General features: G+C 45.7%; 5 protein-coding genes across 5 annotated transcripts; 3 read left to right on the top strand and 2 right to left on the bottom strand.

Annotated features, from left to right (window-relative positions):
* Positions 1-14: 14 nt before the first annotated feature.
* LOC136199051 (uncharacterized) lies at positions 15-1,176 on the top strand. The gene is made up of 2 exons (XM_065989153.1): positions 15-250; positions 430-1,176. Exons 1-2 carry the CDS (start codon positions 95-97, stop codon positions 1,114-1,116), a joined length of 843 nt encoding a protein of 280 aa, XP_065845225.1. The 5' UTR covers positions 15-94; the 3' UTR covers positions 1,117-1,176.
* Positions 1,177-2,825: 1,649 nt separating this feature from the next.
* On the bottom strand, positions 2,826-6,010 carry LOC136199012 (golgin subfamily A member 6-like protein 25). The gene is made up of 7 exons (XM_065989101.1): positions 5,605-6,010; positions 4,266-5,549; positions 4,062-4,201; positions 3,848-4,000; positions 3,667-3,796; positions 3,445-3,615; positions 2,826-3,391 (listed from the first exon to the last, which is right to left on the bottom strand). Exons 1-7 carry the CDS (start codon positions 5,971-5,973, stop codon positions 2,903-2,905), a joined length of 2,736 nt encoding a protein of 911 aa, XP_065845173.1. The 5' UTR covers positions 5,974-6,010; the 3' UTR covers positions 2,826-2,902.
* A 506-nt stretch (positions 6,011-6,516) lies between these two features.
* On the bottom strand, positions 6,517-13,447 carry LOC136199009 (uncharacterized). Its single transcript, XM_065989097.1, has 14 exons — positions 10,144-13,447; positions 10,029-10,088; positions 9,902-9,949; positions 9,696-9,854; positions 9,477-9,644; positions 9,153-9,428; positions 8,972-9,103; positions 8,779-8,919; positions 8,368-8,724; positions 8,263-8,316; positions 7,995-8,204; positions 7,648-7,929; positions 7,424-7,597; positions 6,517-7,372 (listed from the first exon to the last, which is right to left on the bottom strand). The coding sequence occupies exons 2-14, from the start codon at positions 10,078-10,080 to the stop codon at positions 6,603-6,605; spliced, it is 2,823 nt and encodes a 940-aa protein (XP_065845169.1). The 5' UTR covers positions 10,081-10,088; positions 10,144-13,447; the 3' UTR covers positions 6,517-6,602.
* Positions 10,787-13,376, top strand: LOC136199046 (protein Wnt-2b-A-like). Its single transcript, XM_065989146.1, has 6 exons — positions 10,787-11,436; positions 11,558-11,778; positions 11,872-12,221; positions 12,337-12,516; positions 12,566-12,675; positions 12,957-13,376. Exons 1-6 carry the CDS (start codon positions 11,372-11,374, stop codon positions 13,159-13,161), a joined length of 1,131 nt encoding a protein of 376 aa, XP_065845218.1. The 5' UTR covers positions 10,787-11,371; the 3' UTR covers positions 13,162-13,376.
* Positions 13,448-13,535: 88 nt separating the features above from the next.
* LOC136199036 (rho guanine nucleotide exchange factor 3-like) lies at positions 13,536-16,336 on the top strand. Its single transcript, XM_065989134.1, has 19 exons — positions 13,536-13,643; positions 13,724-13,772; positions 13,827-13,934; positions 13,992-14,090; positions 14,305-14,412; positions 14,459-14,521; positions 14,570-14,632; positions 14,683-14,776; positions 14,827-14,903; positions 14,957-15,064; positions 15,117-15,168; positions 15,225-15,283; positions 15,341-15,382; positions 15,429-15,485; positions 15,541-15,591; positions 15,646-15,714; positions 15,762-15,851; positions 15,907-16,000; positions 16,057-16,336. Exons 1-19 carry the CDS (start codon positions 13,579-13,581, stop codon positions 16,209-16,211), a joined length of 1,503 nt encoding a protein of 500 aa, XP_065845206.1. The 5' UTR covers positions 13,536-13,578; the 3' UTR covers positions 16,212-16,336.
* The last annotated feature ends 57 nt before the right edge of the window (positions 16,337-16,393 follow it).

Raw genomic sequence — 16,393 nt, 5'->3', positions numbered from 1 at the left:
TGTCTGGTGCACGTGATTACCACCGGAAGTTCTAACTCGCTATTGTTGAACCACAACCTTGACGCGTTCGGCCGCACGGTGAGGTCTTCGAGCGATGGAAGACAGCGAGCGACGTTCGTCTCGTCGACGAAATCGCACGAAAAGTCACGTAGAACGATTCGTGAAGAAGTGGATGATAACGCTGGCGTTCGGATGCGCTTGTGTCATACTCAGCATGTCGCTCATGTTCTCTTTGTGGAGAAATAAACAGGTGGGCTAGAGCTCTCGACTCCTAAGCTACCGAGAGACCGGGAGATCGAAAGGCCGTTTATAGAATTGACACTTCGCTCTCCTTTTCGCACTCAAGACAACCCCGCGGGCCGTACTTTTAGAGGCTTCCCTGTGCATTACGATCTCAATAGTTTAATTTTTAATGATCTCTTCGCGCAGCTTTCTGAACGGGCTCGATTCAGCGATGAATCGATCTACAACGGTGGTCGTCGACAATCCTATTCGGCCTTTCAAGATAAGCATCACATTCTAAGCGGACCGAAAAAACGCGTACCGCGACGCCAATTGCGCGACTCCCAACAAGGAGCTCTCAAGACAACCAAAGTAAAAAATATTCCCAAATCGCCTGAATTGAATTTGGGTCACGACGAAGCGGGCGTCACGCATGAGAACAATGTCGTCAAAGCGCAAAAACAAGTGACTGAACGACCGCCGCCCCCGCAACCAAAAACAAAGGCCCCTCCCCCTCCGCTCCCTCTCGAGGATTCAGAAGAGGAATTGCTCGCGAAAACTAAAGTGATACGTGACGAGTATAATAGCGTTGTGATTGAGTTTCGCAAGGCTCATAAGGAGGGTACCGTTGATAAGGATGAGCACGCTAAAACGATTTCTAAATTGAAAGCGATGAGGAGGAATTACGACCTGCTCCTGGGAAAACTTCGATCGTTACGCGGCGAGGACGAGATTTCGGACGAAGAGATGGAAAGACGGCAGAAAGAGGCACGAAAAATTCGCGAGGAACGAGCGGCTGGAAAAGAATTGGCCAATCAGTTTTTGAAAACGAAGGGACGTAATGTCGTTTTTAACGACTATCCGAATGAGGAGGACATTTTTCAAAAGGGCTAGGCAATATATATATATAAGTATCACTTAATTAATAAATACATTAGTCACTTGGGACACTAATAGGGAGAGCACTTACTTATTATTTCTTTGAGTCTGATAGGGAATTTTTTCGATTCATTCTCTGCAGTGCTCTGTAAAAGCCTTCGTATGACTTCAGACACTAGTGGACTATTATTCAACGTAACTAATCCACGGGGAAGATTCTCCAAGGCGACAATGACCAATTCGGATGCGCTGTCGACGTTGTCGTGAAGAAAAAATCGCAGAAGACTCAAGAGAGAGTCCTCCGTTATAGGAAGAGCCCAGAAATGGGGTGAAGATAGAACGAGAGTAAGTAGGTGAAGAAGACGGGAAGTGGGCGGAGGAGGAATGCAGTCGTTTATCGCATGTTCTCGAAGGAAAGAAAACAAAAGACGAGTCGACAACTCATCGCCGTCGAATCCTAACAAGTAGCTATTGATGATACGAAGAGATGACGAAGAAGAAGAATTGCAAAGAAATCGACTGAGAGAAACTTCGATCCAGCGAAAATTCTTCGCTAATAGAAGACGGTTTTCGACGGGAGACAGAGCGTCGAGATGTTGAGAGATTCGTTTGAGATGGCAATCAATGTTGGCCACGTCTTTTGGATCAAAGCACAATAGGGTGACGAGTTGAAAATATTTGCGAGGGTAATAGTGAGTCAGAACAGGTGGAGGATCGTCTTTCGAATTTCGTACGAAATCGACGAATATTGTCGAGAAATTCGACACGATTCGAATCGCTTTTAGGTGAAAATTCGATTCGTATAAAAATCGGTCGAAAATTTGATCCGTGTGAAGGAAAATGTCCGGATATTGAACGCAGGCGTAAGGAATTCCTGATTGGATGAAACCCTTTGAAATAAATTGAGAAAAATCTTCGCATTCAAGAGGATCACTCTCAACGAATTTTCCAATGACTCTCAACACCTCATCATCATAGAGACGTTTATGAAATCGCCATAGAATCAATCTCGATTCTGAGACGTCACTTTTGACCAACTTAGAGGCAATGGAATGATTTAGACTAGGTTCAACAATCCAACGGTCGTCATCAATGCTAACGACGTCACAAGCTGATGAAGCAGCCCGTGTTACGCCCTCCTTCAATCCGTCAAGAACCACGGACATTTTACCCAAATCTCGAAGACAAGTCCCTGAGAAATTCACCTCAGGAATGCAAACTTCTAAATCTGGGCACCACGTTCGAGTCGAAAGAGATTCGAGCTGATTTTTCAGACTTGTTTCCAAAGCGTTTGATTTACGAGCGTCTCCCGTCGACGTGGATCCTTTTTTGAGCATTTTGCGTGCCCACGTGTCTGCTTGTTTGTCGAGTTCGCTTTTTTCGGCGTTTTTCGATCGACAAGCGTCGATCGAGGTCAAAACGAGTTCGTAAATCGGTGATGCTTGCACGCAGACGTTCTGTGCGAGTCGGCTTAGTAGTTTGAAGACGCTTGGAAAAGCGCGCGCAATTGTGGAGGACGATTCTGCGAGAACGTCTCGTAGCTTCGCCAAAAAGGGCTCCAGGGCGTCGAGGTTCGACTCTGTGGAAGCCACGTCATTGGGTAGCAAGCCGTCATTCCACGAAGTGACTTTATCGAGCCACGAAGCGCATAATTCTTCCGAAATGACGACGGTTTCTTTTGCAGTCATGATGCCGACCACGTGTTGTAACGCGCTCTAAGCACATATGTCTCCAAAAATCAAAATCTTCTACAGTACTAACACAGAAACAACACATACCAAAAAAACGAACACACAAGTACTTATTTCAAACATTCTTCGACGTGAATAACTAACGTGTCTTGATCAGGAAAATCCAAACCGCATACAGGACAAATATTCTTTTGCTGCGATCCCGGCCGCGGATACACCGGCGGGGCAACCATTTCGTCCATATCAACATCGTTCCCAAAACGCGAAAAAGCGCCCCCGCCCCCTCCGCCACTTCCGCTTCCCGTCTCACCATAATAATCCGCTGCGTCACTCGGAGGTCTTCTGGCTACGGGGCTTTCTGACCACGTGGATCCAATTCGTCCAGAATCATTGCGACGTCGCGTCATAAGCTCCTCCATTTTGTGGCTCTCGAGTCGCTCGACTTCACCGCGATAGCGTCGCACTTCATCGTTGAGACGACTCACTTCTGGCTCAAAGAGACGAAGTCTTTTGATCTCTTCCGTTTGGCGTTCAAGTTCGTCGATCAGTTTTTCGCGCTCTTCGCGCTCGGCGTCGAAATCCAAGCGCCACACGTCGCACTATATACGCAATTGGAGCTAAAAGATTCCTTCTCTTTCTTTAATTAATTTACTTGTTGTTGGAGTATGGGAATTCTGTCTAGTTGCACTTTCATTTCCTTCTGCGATTTCATCAATTCGTCGATTTCGCGTTGCTTATCTTCGACTAATTCCTCCGCCGAGACGGCCTGAGCCAAGCTTTGATCCATTTCGCGTCGGACTCGTCGCAATTCTTCAACAAGTTGCTAAGAAAAAAAGAAGTCGTTAATTTTTCTATAGAGAATCTTAGCGTCTACATCTTTCTGCTGTTGAAGTGCACCGCGTTGACGAGCGCTTTCGTCAAGATCATGAAGAAGTCGCTCCTTCTCCGTCTTCTCTTTCCTGCTCTCGCCTTCGATTCTTCTATACGCCTCCTCAAAGGAATGTCTTTTGGAAAAAAAGGAATAGATGACATTGACGTTTGGAGTTGATTTGTACCTGTCTCTTTGGAGATCTTGTTCTAGCTGGACGGCGCGATGGTGGGTTGATTCCAGTTGGCCCTGAAGCATTTTCCTGTCGTTTTCAAACCGAGACTTTTCCGCGTTTAGATGAGCTATCATGTTTTGAAGATCCTCGCTCAATTGCTCAACTCTAGAGACGCGAGACGCGAGAAATGAATCTACATTAAAAGGAATTGATTCTATGAAATCACCTTCCACTCAATTCTTCTTTCTCGTCTTCCAGTCGCTGATTTTCTTCGTGATGGTGTCTATTCTCTTGCGCGAGAATCACAAATTGCCTCTTGATCTCATCTACTTCAGCCAGACCACTTCCCTTCACCTCTTCCAATTCCTTAGCAGAAAAAAACACAAGGTTACAGCTTACATACAGATACTTATATATAGAAAAAAACGACCTCGGTTTTTGCTCTCAATTCACGAGCCATTCTTTCTTGTTTATCTAAAGCTGTGTGGTAATTTTTCTGCGCTGTATTCAGCCGCTTGTGATAATCTTTTAATTTTAGTTCTTGCTGCTCTAGCTCTTGTTTCAATTTCTTAATTTCTTCATCCTTCTTATTTTTCATCACCTGCAGCTCTTTCTCTAGCTCAGCATTAACCTTTTCCAGCTCCTGCATTCTTGGCCTTGGTTGAGGAACGGGTTTCAAAGTCTTTCTCTTTAGTTCTTCCCTTTGAGCCACTATTTGACTGCTCAGCTCTCTTTCCATCTCTTTCATTTCTTGAAGAAGTTCTTCCTTTTGCTTTTCCTTCTCATTTTCTAGTAGCATTCGTTGCTCCTCTTTCTCCATTTCAAATCGCTCTATTAGCCTTCTCATTTCCATCTCCAGTTGTTCAATACGCTCTTCTCTAGCAGCCAATTCCAATCTCAAAGCATCGTTGCCACCACCATCATCAGGGTTATTTTCTTGCAAACTCTGCTTCTCTCTCTTGAGCTTCTTTATATCCAATTCCAATTTCTCCAAAGCCTCGTGATGATTCATTTTCAATTGCCTTTCCATAGTGCTCATTTCTTCAAGCAACTGTCCCCGCAGTTCTTCCAACGCCTTCTCTTTTTCCTCGCTCAACGCTCTTTTTAACCTATCAATTTCCTCCACATGGGAGACGTTTTCATTTTCTAGCTCTCTGACCCGTTTCTCAAAAGCAGAGCACTCCTTTCTCATACGTTCTAATTCCTCTTGATCAAGGCTCAATTTCTTAAAACTCGTCTCCATTTTCAAACGATCCACTTCATTCTGAAGCTCATTAATAAGCCTGACTTTTTCCTCAAGATCAATTTTATATTTTTCCTCATCTTCTTTAGACTTCTTGAGCAGCTCTTCAAACTTTTGTGCCCGTGACAAATCCTCTTTTAACAGATTATTCTCTTGAAATAAGTCGTCACGTTCCTCAAGCAATTCTTTTGACAAATCAGTTGTGGCTCCTCCTTCTTTAAAAATAGCCATTTGATGCTCATTAAAAGCTAATTTTTCCTGTAAATCTCGCACTGCTTCGTCCAACTTGTCATTTCCTTCCCTTAAATCGTGACATTGCATTGAATTTTCCTGTAAAGAGTCATTTAGCATTCTTATTTCATCTGTCTTTTTTTCAATATCATTGTTAAGCCTAGTCACTTCGCTTTCAAGCCTAGCTACTTTCTGCTGAAGAAATGCATTTTCTTTCGCAGTGGCATCAGTAGAGCCAACCTACAAAGAAAAGATTTCATGATTTAGAGTCGTATATATACTTTTCTCTCCTCACCTCTCCAGTCTTCGCCTTTTGGTTTTCGGCTTTTTGTACCATAAGCAATGCCTTTAATTCTTCATTTTTTGACTTCAGAGCGGCTATAGTCGACTTTGCTGTCTCGATTTGGGACGCTTGCTGAGCGAGACTTGCTTCCTGTTTCTCCTTTAGTTCCTTCATCTCGTACATTCTCTGCTTCAACGCATCGCTGTGTCGTTGAAACGCCTCGCGTAGGGTCTTATTGTCCGCTACCAACGCTTCGAATTGATTCGCCGCCAGTTGATTGCGATCTTGATCCGATTGGGGCCCCGGTTCGCGATTGATTACAACAAAGTCTTTGGATCCACTGCTCGAGGTTGAAACGTCGTTAGAAGAGTAGAGTTCCATGGTGCTGCAAATGAGGGGACTCCGGGAAGAGCGAATGAGCCCCCTGGACCACGTGATTATTGCGTCATAATGCGTCACCTCTACTCGATCATTCTCCTTCTTTTGAATAAATTTACATTACGAACTGGCTTTATTTTTATGTAAAGATTTGTGTTGAGAAATTCTTTCATCTAGTTGAGTTACTACTGCTGATAAATCGACACTACTTGTCGTTGATAGAGATGCAGAATCATCTCGGTCATAATTGACGTCACGGGCTTCACTCTTGCTTCTCAAGCTGTCATTGCTTGATAGAAAAACTGGAGACAATCTGCCTGAAATGGCTTCGCGGGAATTGATTGTAATGATGGGTCGTGGATCTCGTCTGTCCTCGCAACGTCGCTTTAGATAAATACCTATTATCACTGCAGTCAAAAGTAGAATCACTCCACCACCAGAACCAATTGCATAAAAGCCCCAGTTCAATGCAGTTCCATTCCTAGCCGTTTGACTTTCATTCATTTCAAACAGACTGAATTGACGTCACAATGACACAACACCCAATACAATATATGATAGATAAATAAATAAATAAAGCGTTGCTAAAACTAAAAACAATTGAGATCGAGTCACATCAAGGATTCCTAATTTCACGGAATGTTTCTCTTGATCCACTCTACGAACTTTGGGACCCTTGTATACACCCCATACTTATATTTTCGCCCACATCCGCTACCCCAGCTCGTGATTCCAGCCAAAACAAAGGCCCCCTTTTTCCCGTCTTTCTTCACCACAAGCGGTCCCCCGGAGTCGGCGTCGCACGCGTCACGCCCACCCTCTTCCAACCCAGCACACGTCATCGAATCGGTGACGTCACCGTTGTGAGAAATTTTTGCGTTGCATATTGAATTCGATACGATTCGAATTTTTGCCTGTTGCAAAACGTTTGGATACTTTTCGCTGCTTTCGTTCGTTTTTCCCCAACCGGATATAAATCCAGGCGTGCCATGAGCTAATAATATCCCAGCTTCCGGCAAGCAGACGGGCATCACGTGGGAATTAATACGAACGGGTCGATTTAAATGAAGCAAGGCTATATCGTTATCATACGTCGTTGGATCGTAGTGAGGATGAATAACGGCGTCGCGAATGGGAACAACTTGCTCGTGCAAAGAAGGCGGACGTCTCGAATGAGCGCCAAGCCGCACAATGAGAGGAGAAAACGATCCTTCGTCGTTTTTCTCCACGCAATGAGCGGCGGTTGCAACGGTGTCGAGAGAGACGAGGGACCCCCCACACCAAAGATTACCATTCGATTGTTCGAGTAACACTTGCCAGGGCCACGCGCCGTCGACGACATCTTTACCGCCAATGATTCGTTTACCACGACGCCGACGATTTACGCTACTCATTCCACAAACTAAACAACGCACAGTTCTAGTGTTAGATACTGATTTAATTTTCTTCTTACTTGGTATACATGTGGGCGTCTTTCCACTCCATTTCCCGTCTTTTGCGCATTGTCGACGAAGATCGCCGTCAGCCAATAGGAAGAGCTGCTTGCACTCGTAGCGCACCTCGTCGGAAGTAGACCGGACGAGAAGAGCGTTTGCCGGAAGAGGAGGCGGAAGTCCGCACGATCCAACTAAACGAGAGGAAAATAGAAAAAGCCACTGATCCTTTTTTTTCTATTACGTTTTCTTATTTGAAACGTCTTCGACGAGACTCCAAGCGAGTTTCTCGCTTGGCACTCGTATCGTCCAAAATCGCGCTCCCCGACGTTTTCGACGAGCAAACTACTGCGCAATCCCTCGGAAAAAATCCTCGCCCTTTCGCCGGACACAATCGCCGCCCCGTCAAAGTTCCACGTAACAAAAGGCAAAGGATCGCCAGCAAAGAAACAGACGAACCTTACACTGGCGCCAAGGGCGACGCCGACGTCGTTGTTTTCGTCTATGGAACGTACGACCGGCGCAACTGCAATATTTAGGTAGACGCGGCGTTATCGGGGCTAATGTTTATTCAGCTGTGCGCTCCCTTACGATTGCAACGCGCTCGTTTGCCCGACCAGATTCCTCGTTTGCATACGCGTGCCGAAGATCCGGCTAGCAAGAAGGCGGGTGGGCACGCGAATATTGATTTCGCGCCGCCGCCGGAGTCGCGGGTCAAGCGCGGGATTTCTTGGGTTCCTAAGCGAGGCGTTTGAATTGGTTTGCAGCGAGACGTCGACGCGCCGCGAATTTGTTGCAAATCTTACGACGACAAAACCTTGTAGTACGATTTTTCCTTTTTCTTGTGTCGATTTCTTACCGGTTTTCAACGAGGTTTTGATGAAGTTTGACGGGGGGAAATGAAGGGGGCCACCTAATAATAATTTTCAAATCTCTAAGATTGAATTTTTTTATTCTGTTTTACTTTGTGCTGAAATGTCTTTGATTTTTGCTTCGCCTCCAAATCCAATGTTTTCAACTTTACAGGAAGAATTTTCGTACTGAAAATCCTTTCCCTGCAAAGAAATAACGAATCCTTTTATATTTGATCTTATCTTTAGAGAGAATTTTCCGGATTTTTGAGCAACAGACGTGAGGAATTCTTTAGCCTGCCATTGGTCATTTTTCTTCGATTCCAAAAGCACGTCACCCGTATCAAAATCAATTTCAACGACGAGGGGATACTCCTCGGCCGAACAGGCGAGAAGAAGAATAAAACTCCCAAAGGGTGACGTCAACGACAGACTAATATCCCCAGGATAGGTTAAATAATTGAAGAAATCTATAAATGATTTTTTGACCATTTTTTCTCATGTATCTCTACTGTTTTTAATACCGCAATTGTATTCGTCAGATACATCGCTTTCACTGCAATCCTGCGCTCCATTGCAAACCCATTCCTTAGGAATGCACTTGGGAGTTTTCTCACAAGCGAACTTATCTTCGCTGCAACCCTGTTTGGGTTCCTTCGCCGCAACTAGAAATCCCCGCTTACTTGTAAGTTATTTCGTCAAAAATTCGAATATTACTGCAGCCTAATTCGTCGCTGAAATCGCCGCAGTCATCAACTCCGTCGCATCGTCGTCCAAAGTAGATGCAGACGCCATTAGCACAGGTAAAGTTTGCGTGAGAATTTTCCGAATGCATAGAGCACTTTCCATCTGAAACAATGACGCTCTTTCAAAGCAAAATCTGTCGTTTTTTATTTACCGTCTACTAAAGGGGCCGTTGCTGTGTCTTTTCCGCCGCTATTTTCCGCCAAACACGCATAGGGACCGTAATCGTAAAAGGTCACATTACGAACGACGAGAATCGACTCGGTGCCACGCGATTGAATGGAAATTCGCCTATTTGAAACAATCTGAACCCCAAATCGTAACCAAGTAATTTCGGGCAAAGGATAGCCGAAAGCGTCGCATCGAAATTCAACGTCACGACCGAGCAACGATCTCCTAACTCGGGGCCCCGAAACGATAAAAGGCGGAACTAAAATTCCAAATCGAATATGGAGGGGATTCGTCGTGAAATTTTCACCTGAACAAAAGGCCGTTGCTACGCTCCACGTTCCGTCGTCAAGACACTGCCGAACCGACGCTCCAACGAGAGCGAAACCCTCGTTGCATTGATAAGCGGCGTAACGCCCGTAAACGTCAACGTGTCCACGTTCGAGTGGAGGATAAGGAGGTGTGGAACAAGAACGAACTAAAATCGATCGCTTAGACTCAACTTGGCTTCAGATACGAATTCTTTTGCCTCGACACGTTGGCTGGTGGCCGGACCATTCGCCGTTGCTTTGGCAATGACGCGCCATGCTTCCGGAAAGCATGTAATCTTTCTCGCAACCGAAAACGGCGAGGCTCCCCGATGAGGCGGCGAAACCGTGCAAAGGGGGGCTCAGACGACATTTGACCGCTATTGAGTCAATTTAAAATAACGCATTTTTCGCGTAAACCGTTCACCTGCATCTTTAGCACGACGCGTGTTCACTTGAGAATTGACAAAGGCGGCTAAACAAATAGGAGTGTGGATATCTCTCCCTCCCTCGCCTCCCTCCCTCCCTCCCTTTTCTCCCACGGAAGTCTTTACCATCGAGTATGGAAGCCACCAAGTTGCCGTCCGTTTCCACAATAGGAACCATGGGAACCCCTGTGCGTGCTCGAATCGCTTAGAATAGCAAGAAAGCGTAGGCGCGTATGCTGACCTCCAATTTTGATGGAGTGTATATCGCGGCTTCCGTGAAGTAATATATAGCGGGCATTACAAAGCGAAAACAAATTGGAGTAGTGGGTTTCCACCCCGTCGCCTCTTTCGTCGACGAGACCGACAATGAAGCCGTCGCGAAGCGCTCGCAAATAAACGGAAAAATCTTTCGTTCGCAACGATTTGATTTGAGGCGGAATGGGGCCCTTTTCCTTTTTCCCGCGCTTTATTCCTCGCTCGCCGCTCGCCGAACTGAGAACGATTTGATTGGCGCGAAAATTGACGTCGAGTTGGAAGTCGTAATGGGTTCGATTGCAGGCGAGGAGGAGCGAGAAAATCGTTCTGGGAAGACCCAACGATAAGGTGACCTTTACCTCGGAACCAACGTCAATTTGGCGGGGCAAACGCCGAAAATAAATATCCGAATAATTTCCTAACGGGAAAGGCCTCGAGCTATATTGAGAAGAGCAAGCCTTTGCCCTCCCCTAATAGCCTACGTAAATACCGGATAGGTCCGCAACGACGTCAATATGGGCTCGTGCACGAAATGACGAAATCATGACAAAGAGGAAGAGGAGGAGAAAGGAGAGCCGCGTCATGAAACGAAGCATCGAACTGCGACTTTTTGACGAATATGCAGCCGTACAGAGCACATGATCGACGCTTTTATAGGAGAAGGAGCGTGGGTCCGAGCGGCTGGACCGTGGGGGAGTCGATTCGTCACGACAATTGTGATAGTACGCCTGCACTAAAGCGAATCCAGCTGGATTTTCCCCCCTCCCTTTGTGTCTCTCTGCCTCCGCCCCGGACTCCCCTATCTACATATATGCGCATGAAACTGGCGTCGACTGTTATCGCAATCCTAATTGGTTTTCCATGAAAGTCCTACTTAGATTGAGTGCACTAGCCTTTTAAATAGACCCCAACGGTTGACCAAACAAGAACGAGAAGGACTATAAGACAGAGAGAGAGAGACCCGCTCTAATTCGTTTCAACGCCGTCTAAAACGAACGTGACAGCCATCAAGGCGGACGATCGTAATCGTCTCCCGGCGCGAGGTGACGGCGGCTCCGACCACGTGGCCAAAGAGACCGCGTTCTAGCGCCGCCCTTTGGCGAAACCGGATCGGTCGTAGAACAACAGACGCTAATCTCTTCCGCGTTTGCATTCGGAGCCCCTCTCCATTCGACGACTCAACCGCCCTCGAGGACACCCACGTGCGACACGACATGCTTCTTCGACTAATGGCCATATTAGGGCTCTGCTGCATTCACCGTACGACGTCCATATGGTGGTAAGTGCGCGCGAGGGAGACGAATAACTTCCCAGCTTCGTTTTCGAGCCCTCGGGGGCCGGGGGGGCCGGGGCGTCGCGCGGGCGGAGGAGGAAAGACACGATCCTTTTTTCCCTTCTAGGTCTATTGTTGAGGCTGCGCGCGGACCGGGCGGCACGGCGCCGTGTAAGAACTATCGTGGAGCCGGCGTGCGACAGGAGCAATTCTGCAAGGAACAGCCGGAACTGATGGATCTCATACGAAAGGGAGCCGAAGAAGCGTTGCAAGAGTGCGCCCGACTCTTCCAACACGACCAATGGAATTGCGATCGAGAAACAGCTCTCGGACCATTAGCGAATAAAGGTAGACAGCCCAATCAGCTGTGTGCTTAGATACGGTGCTATGGGTTTATGCCTTCTGGGTATCGTTGCTCTTTATTCATGAGATGTTCTATAGCGAACAAGGAGACCGGCTTTCTTCACGCCATCACAACCGCCGGAGCTATGCACGCCGTCGTTCGCGGTTGCAGTCTCGGTTTATTAAAAGACTGCCAGTGTGATGACGGAAGCGACGACGGCGGCGACGGCGGCGAGGAAGCGTCGCTATCGTCGCCACCACCGCCTCCATCACTACCCTCCTCCGCCCACGAGGACACGAATCGCACGTCGACGACGCCGACGACGACACGCTGTTCGGCGAACGTGTCGTACGCGCGACGAATCGCCGAGATGTTTATCAACGCCGACGAGGACTTGCGTAATGCGAATGGTCACATCAGTCGGCACAACAATCGTGCCGGACGCGAGGTGAGATTCCGCCACGTGCATAGCGCGAATACTTCTCGTTCGATAATTAATTTTTGCCCGCGGGGACCGTTGGAGTCGCCATGGCGTCTCCCTAGTTCTACGTTCTACGTTTTAGGTTTTTGAGTCGATGGTCGAGAGGCCGTGCAAGTGCTTCGGGTATTCCGGTTCGTGTTCGCTCAAGACGTGCTGGAAACGAGCGCCCGATATGAGGAAAGTGGGCGAGCGCCTTCGCGTGCGATACGACGAGGCGAGACGCGTGCAAATGCCATCGCCCGACTCCCATATGAAATTAAAGGCACGAGAAAAGGAGTGAACGAGATAATCTTTCGAGAACGATCGTTTAGGATAAGAAAACGGGAAAGGAACCAAAGACGGACGACATCGTTTATCTGCGAGCGTCGCCGAATTATTGCACGGAGAACAAGAACTTGGCGATAAAGGGAGTGGCGAATAGGTGAGAGAAACGTGCCGCGTGTTTGGGCTAAGGGAAAATGCCATGGAAAATATGTGAGAGAGGTTAGGGTGCGTGGGCACGTGGGAGTTACCCTGACGTACTGTGAATGACAGTTGTCAGGGATAAGTGGCAACAACTTGTTAACATAATTGATAACCAGTTGTCAAGCCGGGATGATTGACAACAAGTTGTCAACGGCGATTGACAAGTGTTGACAGTTAAATACCCCTAGGAATATTTTCACTCTAATTTTGACGTAATTGAGTCAACATTTTTTCTAGGGAATGCAATCCTAATGCATCGAATCCCGGAAACTGTCATCAACTATGCTGTGGACACGGTGTCGAAGAGAAGAAAGTAGTCAAAGAACAGTGCAAGTGCAAGTTCGTATGGTGCTGCGGGGTCCAATGCACGCAGTGCACCGAAACGCGGCATTATTGCAAGGCAAAACGCCGAGGAAAATCCAAAAAAATACGAAGAACTTAGGGGAAAATTTTTAATACGTAATTTGAAGCATGAGCCGCAAAATACGCGCTTTCCTAAACTAGAACGACTCTGCGAGGAGAATAGGTCACGGACGGACTTTTAACTGCTAACTGGGCAATTTTAGAAGGACGGCAGTAGTTTATTGTGCTGCTAACTAACTGTCAACGTAATATAACGGGCGACTAGGAAGGATTTTCGGCTCTAAATGCAACTACTAAGCCTTCATACCTTTTGCGTTGCTTTTCCGTGCCGCAGGAACGCCGAAAGTCTTGCTTCGATCGCACGTTTTCGTCTAAGCTTCCCGATATCAACAACTTCTAATCCTGGAATCCCGCACGTGACTGTAGCCGTCGTTTGATTGGCCCATTGCTTGACACCGTCCGATTCGAAACGCGTCACCACTGGACACCGTGAATAATGGCTCAAAAGGAACTGAAAAACACGCCGATGGTGTCTTCTCCGAGCATGCCAGATCTATCAAGGTAAATCGAAGCAAAACATCGCTAAGAGAACGTTTGAGAAGACGAAAACCGACACCTAACACTAACTCATATTCCTCTAGCTCCACACTATCCGATTTTAAGACTCCGCAGCCGCCAAAGCGTCGTTTCGTAAGTCACTGGCTCGAATAATCGCTCCTCGATTACAGCGCGACGTAAAACTAGGCTCGATTTCGAAAATTGCGTCGTTCGAAGAAAGAAACGATCGATCCTTCGAGCGATAAAGCCGAAACGATGAGCCTCTGCTCGATTTCGAGTATATCGAGCGTCAAAGTAAGACTTTTATAGATCGAGAGAGCGTTCGGGAATTTAGGAATCGATTTATTATAGAGCGAATCGAAGCGACGATTTAAATTCAAAAATCCTATTCATAAAATGACGTCTCTCGCTTCGATGGCGTTCAATTCGCCTCCAGTTCGAGCTCTGAAGGTAAGTGTGTATCAAAGAAAGTCTCCAGTCACTCGTTACCGTAGCGACAAGTGGTATAATTTGGAATCGAGCCAGGTGGCAGACTCGCATGCGGGGTGGCAGACGGGTTATCATTGAATTAGTTGTAGCTGCTAGTCGTCCAATCAGACGCGGGTCCTTTGTTGCAAGTTCTTTCAGGCTTCAGCTGCCCTTATTACGTACGCGGGTTTTACAGAGAACGGTCAGTTTTTTGGATGGAGAAGCCGTCACGCCTTCGTCAAAACGTTCCAATGTTAAAATTTACCGTAGTCCTGAAGTCAAGTACAGACCTCGGCAGAAAAAGGTGACGTTTTTATTTATTGAGGATTTTTTTAATTTTGTTTATACAGAGTTGGCTTGAAACTGTTGAAAATTCGGAAAACTTTGATAGGAAAGAAATAAAACGACAGGAAGTAGGCTTGAGGTGACTTATTATTTGTGACGTCACATTTTTATTCTAGGCTATATATGAGCTTCAGACTACAGAAGAAGCCCTGAGAGATGATTTGAAAATAGTTTTAGATGTATGTGCTTTATCACTCCTAATTAAAAGAATTAATTAATTAATTTTTAGTGCATGTATCATCCCTTGGAGAAAATACTTTTAACAAGAGAAGAGCATGAAACTTTATTTTCAAACGTAGCTACATTGTTGCCAATACATGATGGTAAGAACTAAATAATAAAATTAGATACTATTATTTATTTATTGAATTAGATTTGATTTCAAAGCTTGAATTGCTACGAAACAATGACGGAACTGTTGACAACCCTGGAGAAGTTGTTTTAGAATGGGTAATCATGACATATGATATATTATTGACTATTGTTGCTGAGTCATTATCTAGTCGCCACAGTTACGGGCTCTCATTCGTTATTGTTCCAATCTTGCCAAAGCCAAAGAACTGTATGACAATAAGAAACAAGGAGATCCGGGATTCAGCGACTTTCTCAATGTAGCAAGTTATTTTGAGACACGTGTCTCTCTCTAAACTTTCTCTCACGTAGAGATGCCGGCTTTCATCATTCAGTCATAGACTGGAAATGTGGGATTTTCTTGGTAAGCGATTCTAATTAAAAATAAACGCCACTTTCATTCATGAAAATGAATATCAGATGCTCCGCGTTCCATACTCATGAAATACCCGCTTCTTTTGACTCAAATCAAAGACCTGGTACGTAATTGTTGCCTAGCAACGAGATAGTCCACCAATTAGAGTTTCCTTTTTTAGACATCAAAGGAACACCCGGATATGTACTACTTGGAGACTTCCGTGAGTTTCAAGAGACTAATTTTCATCTTCTTAAGTATCCTTTTAGCTTATCTGCATCAATGAAATTATCAGAGACATTGACAAGGAAACGGGAGAAGCGCGGGCAAGTGACTCAGAGAAAAGATAGACAAAAAAGTAGCAACATATCATCCTTATAGTGCGCTAACATAAAAGAGCGGCTTTACTATTGCTATGACGACGAAACCAAGGTCTCACAAAGAAGAACATATTGACTTTAATTAATTAATAATAATCAACTATAGGATTGCCCTGCTGTGAGAGAGTCAAGTACTATACTCTTTAGTGGAATTCTGAAAAACATGAAGAACAGGGTAGGAAGCCACGTGACGTCCAATGTCAATGATATTCATTTTTTTAGAAATTTGAAGTGTATCTCTTTGATAAAGCTTTTGTTATAAGTCGTCCAGCGACTAGAAGTGAAGCACTTCGTCTCCAAGTATCCAAAGAAGTAAGTAAATTTTTTAATCAATAAAAATTAAAACTTACTCATACTTAATCCCAAGCCTATACCTGTTGATAAAATGTTCGTGGAAGATCTCGAAGACGGGGAAATACGTTTGGGGGGATCACTACGAAATACTCTCACTCGCGAATCCGGTAGGAGAAAAATTTAATTGAATTTTTAAAATAATTTTTCCGGGGTTTTTTGGTAGCCAAGTTCGTTTTTCGCGTTCTGCATCGAAAACGAGATTGTCTCGACTCGTTTTCGTTTCAAGCTCGAGATGAACATGATAAGAAGGCGTGGCTCTCTGCGCTGAGGTCCGCTATTCCGTCATCAAGCAAGGATATGCCCGAAAGTTTAGTGTAATGAAAGGCGCTGAAAGAATTTTACATAAGCATCTCTGTGTATGATAGAGTCGGATTTTAGCTAGTGTCACATCCGGGATACGAATAAGCCACGTGATATTTTAAGTGATCGTTTTTTGCAATGAATATTTGCGTTAGTCGCGCTACTGAATGCTGCTACAGAGGCGTTCCGAGCTCCTGCGC

The sequence above is a fragment of the Oscarella lobularis genome, chromosome 20, assembly GCF_947507565.1.
Source record: "Oscarella lobularis chromosome 20, ooOscLobu1.1, whole genome shotgun sequence".
In the NCBI taxonomy this organism is placed as follows: domain Eukaryota; kingdom Metazoa; phylum Porifera; class Homoscleromorpha; order Homosclerophorida; family Oscarellidae; genus Oscarella; species Oscarella lobularis.
This window is presented reverse-complemented; position numbering and strand designations above follow the sequence as displayed.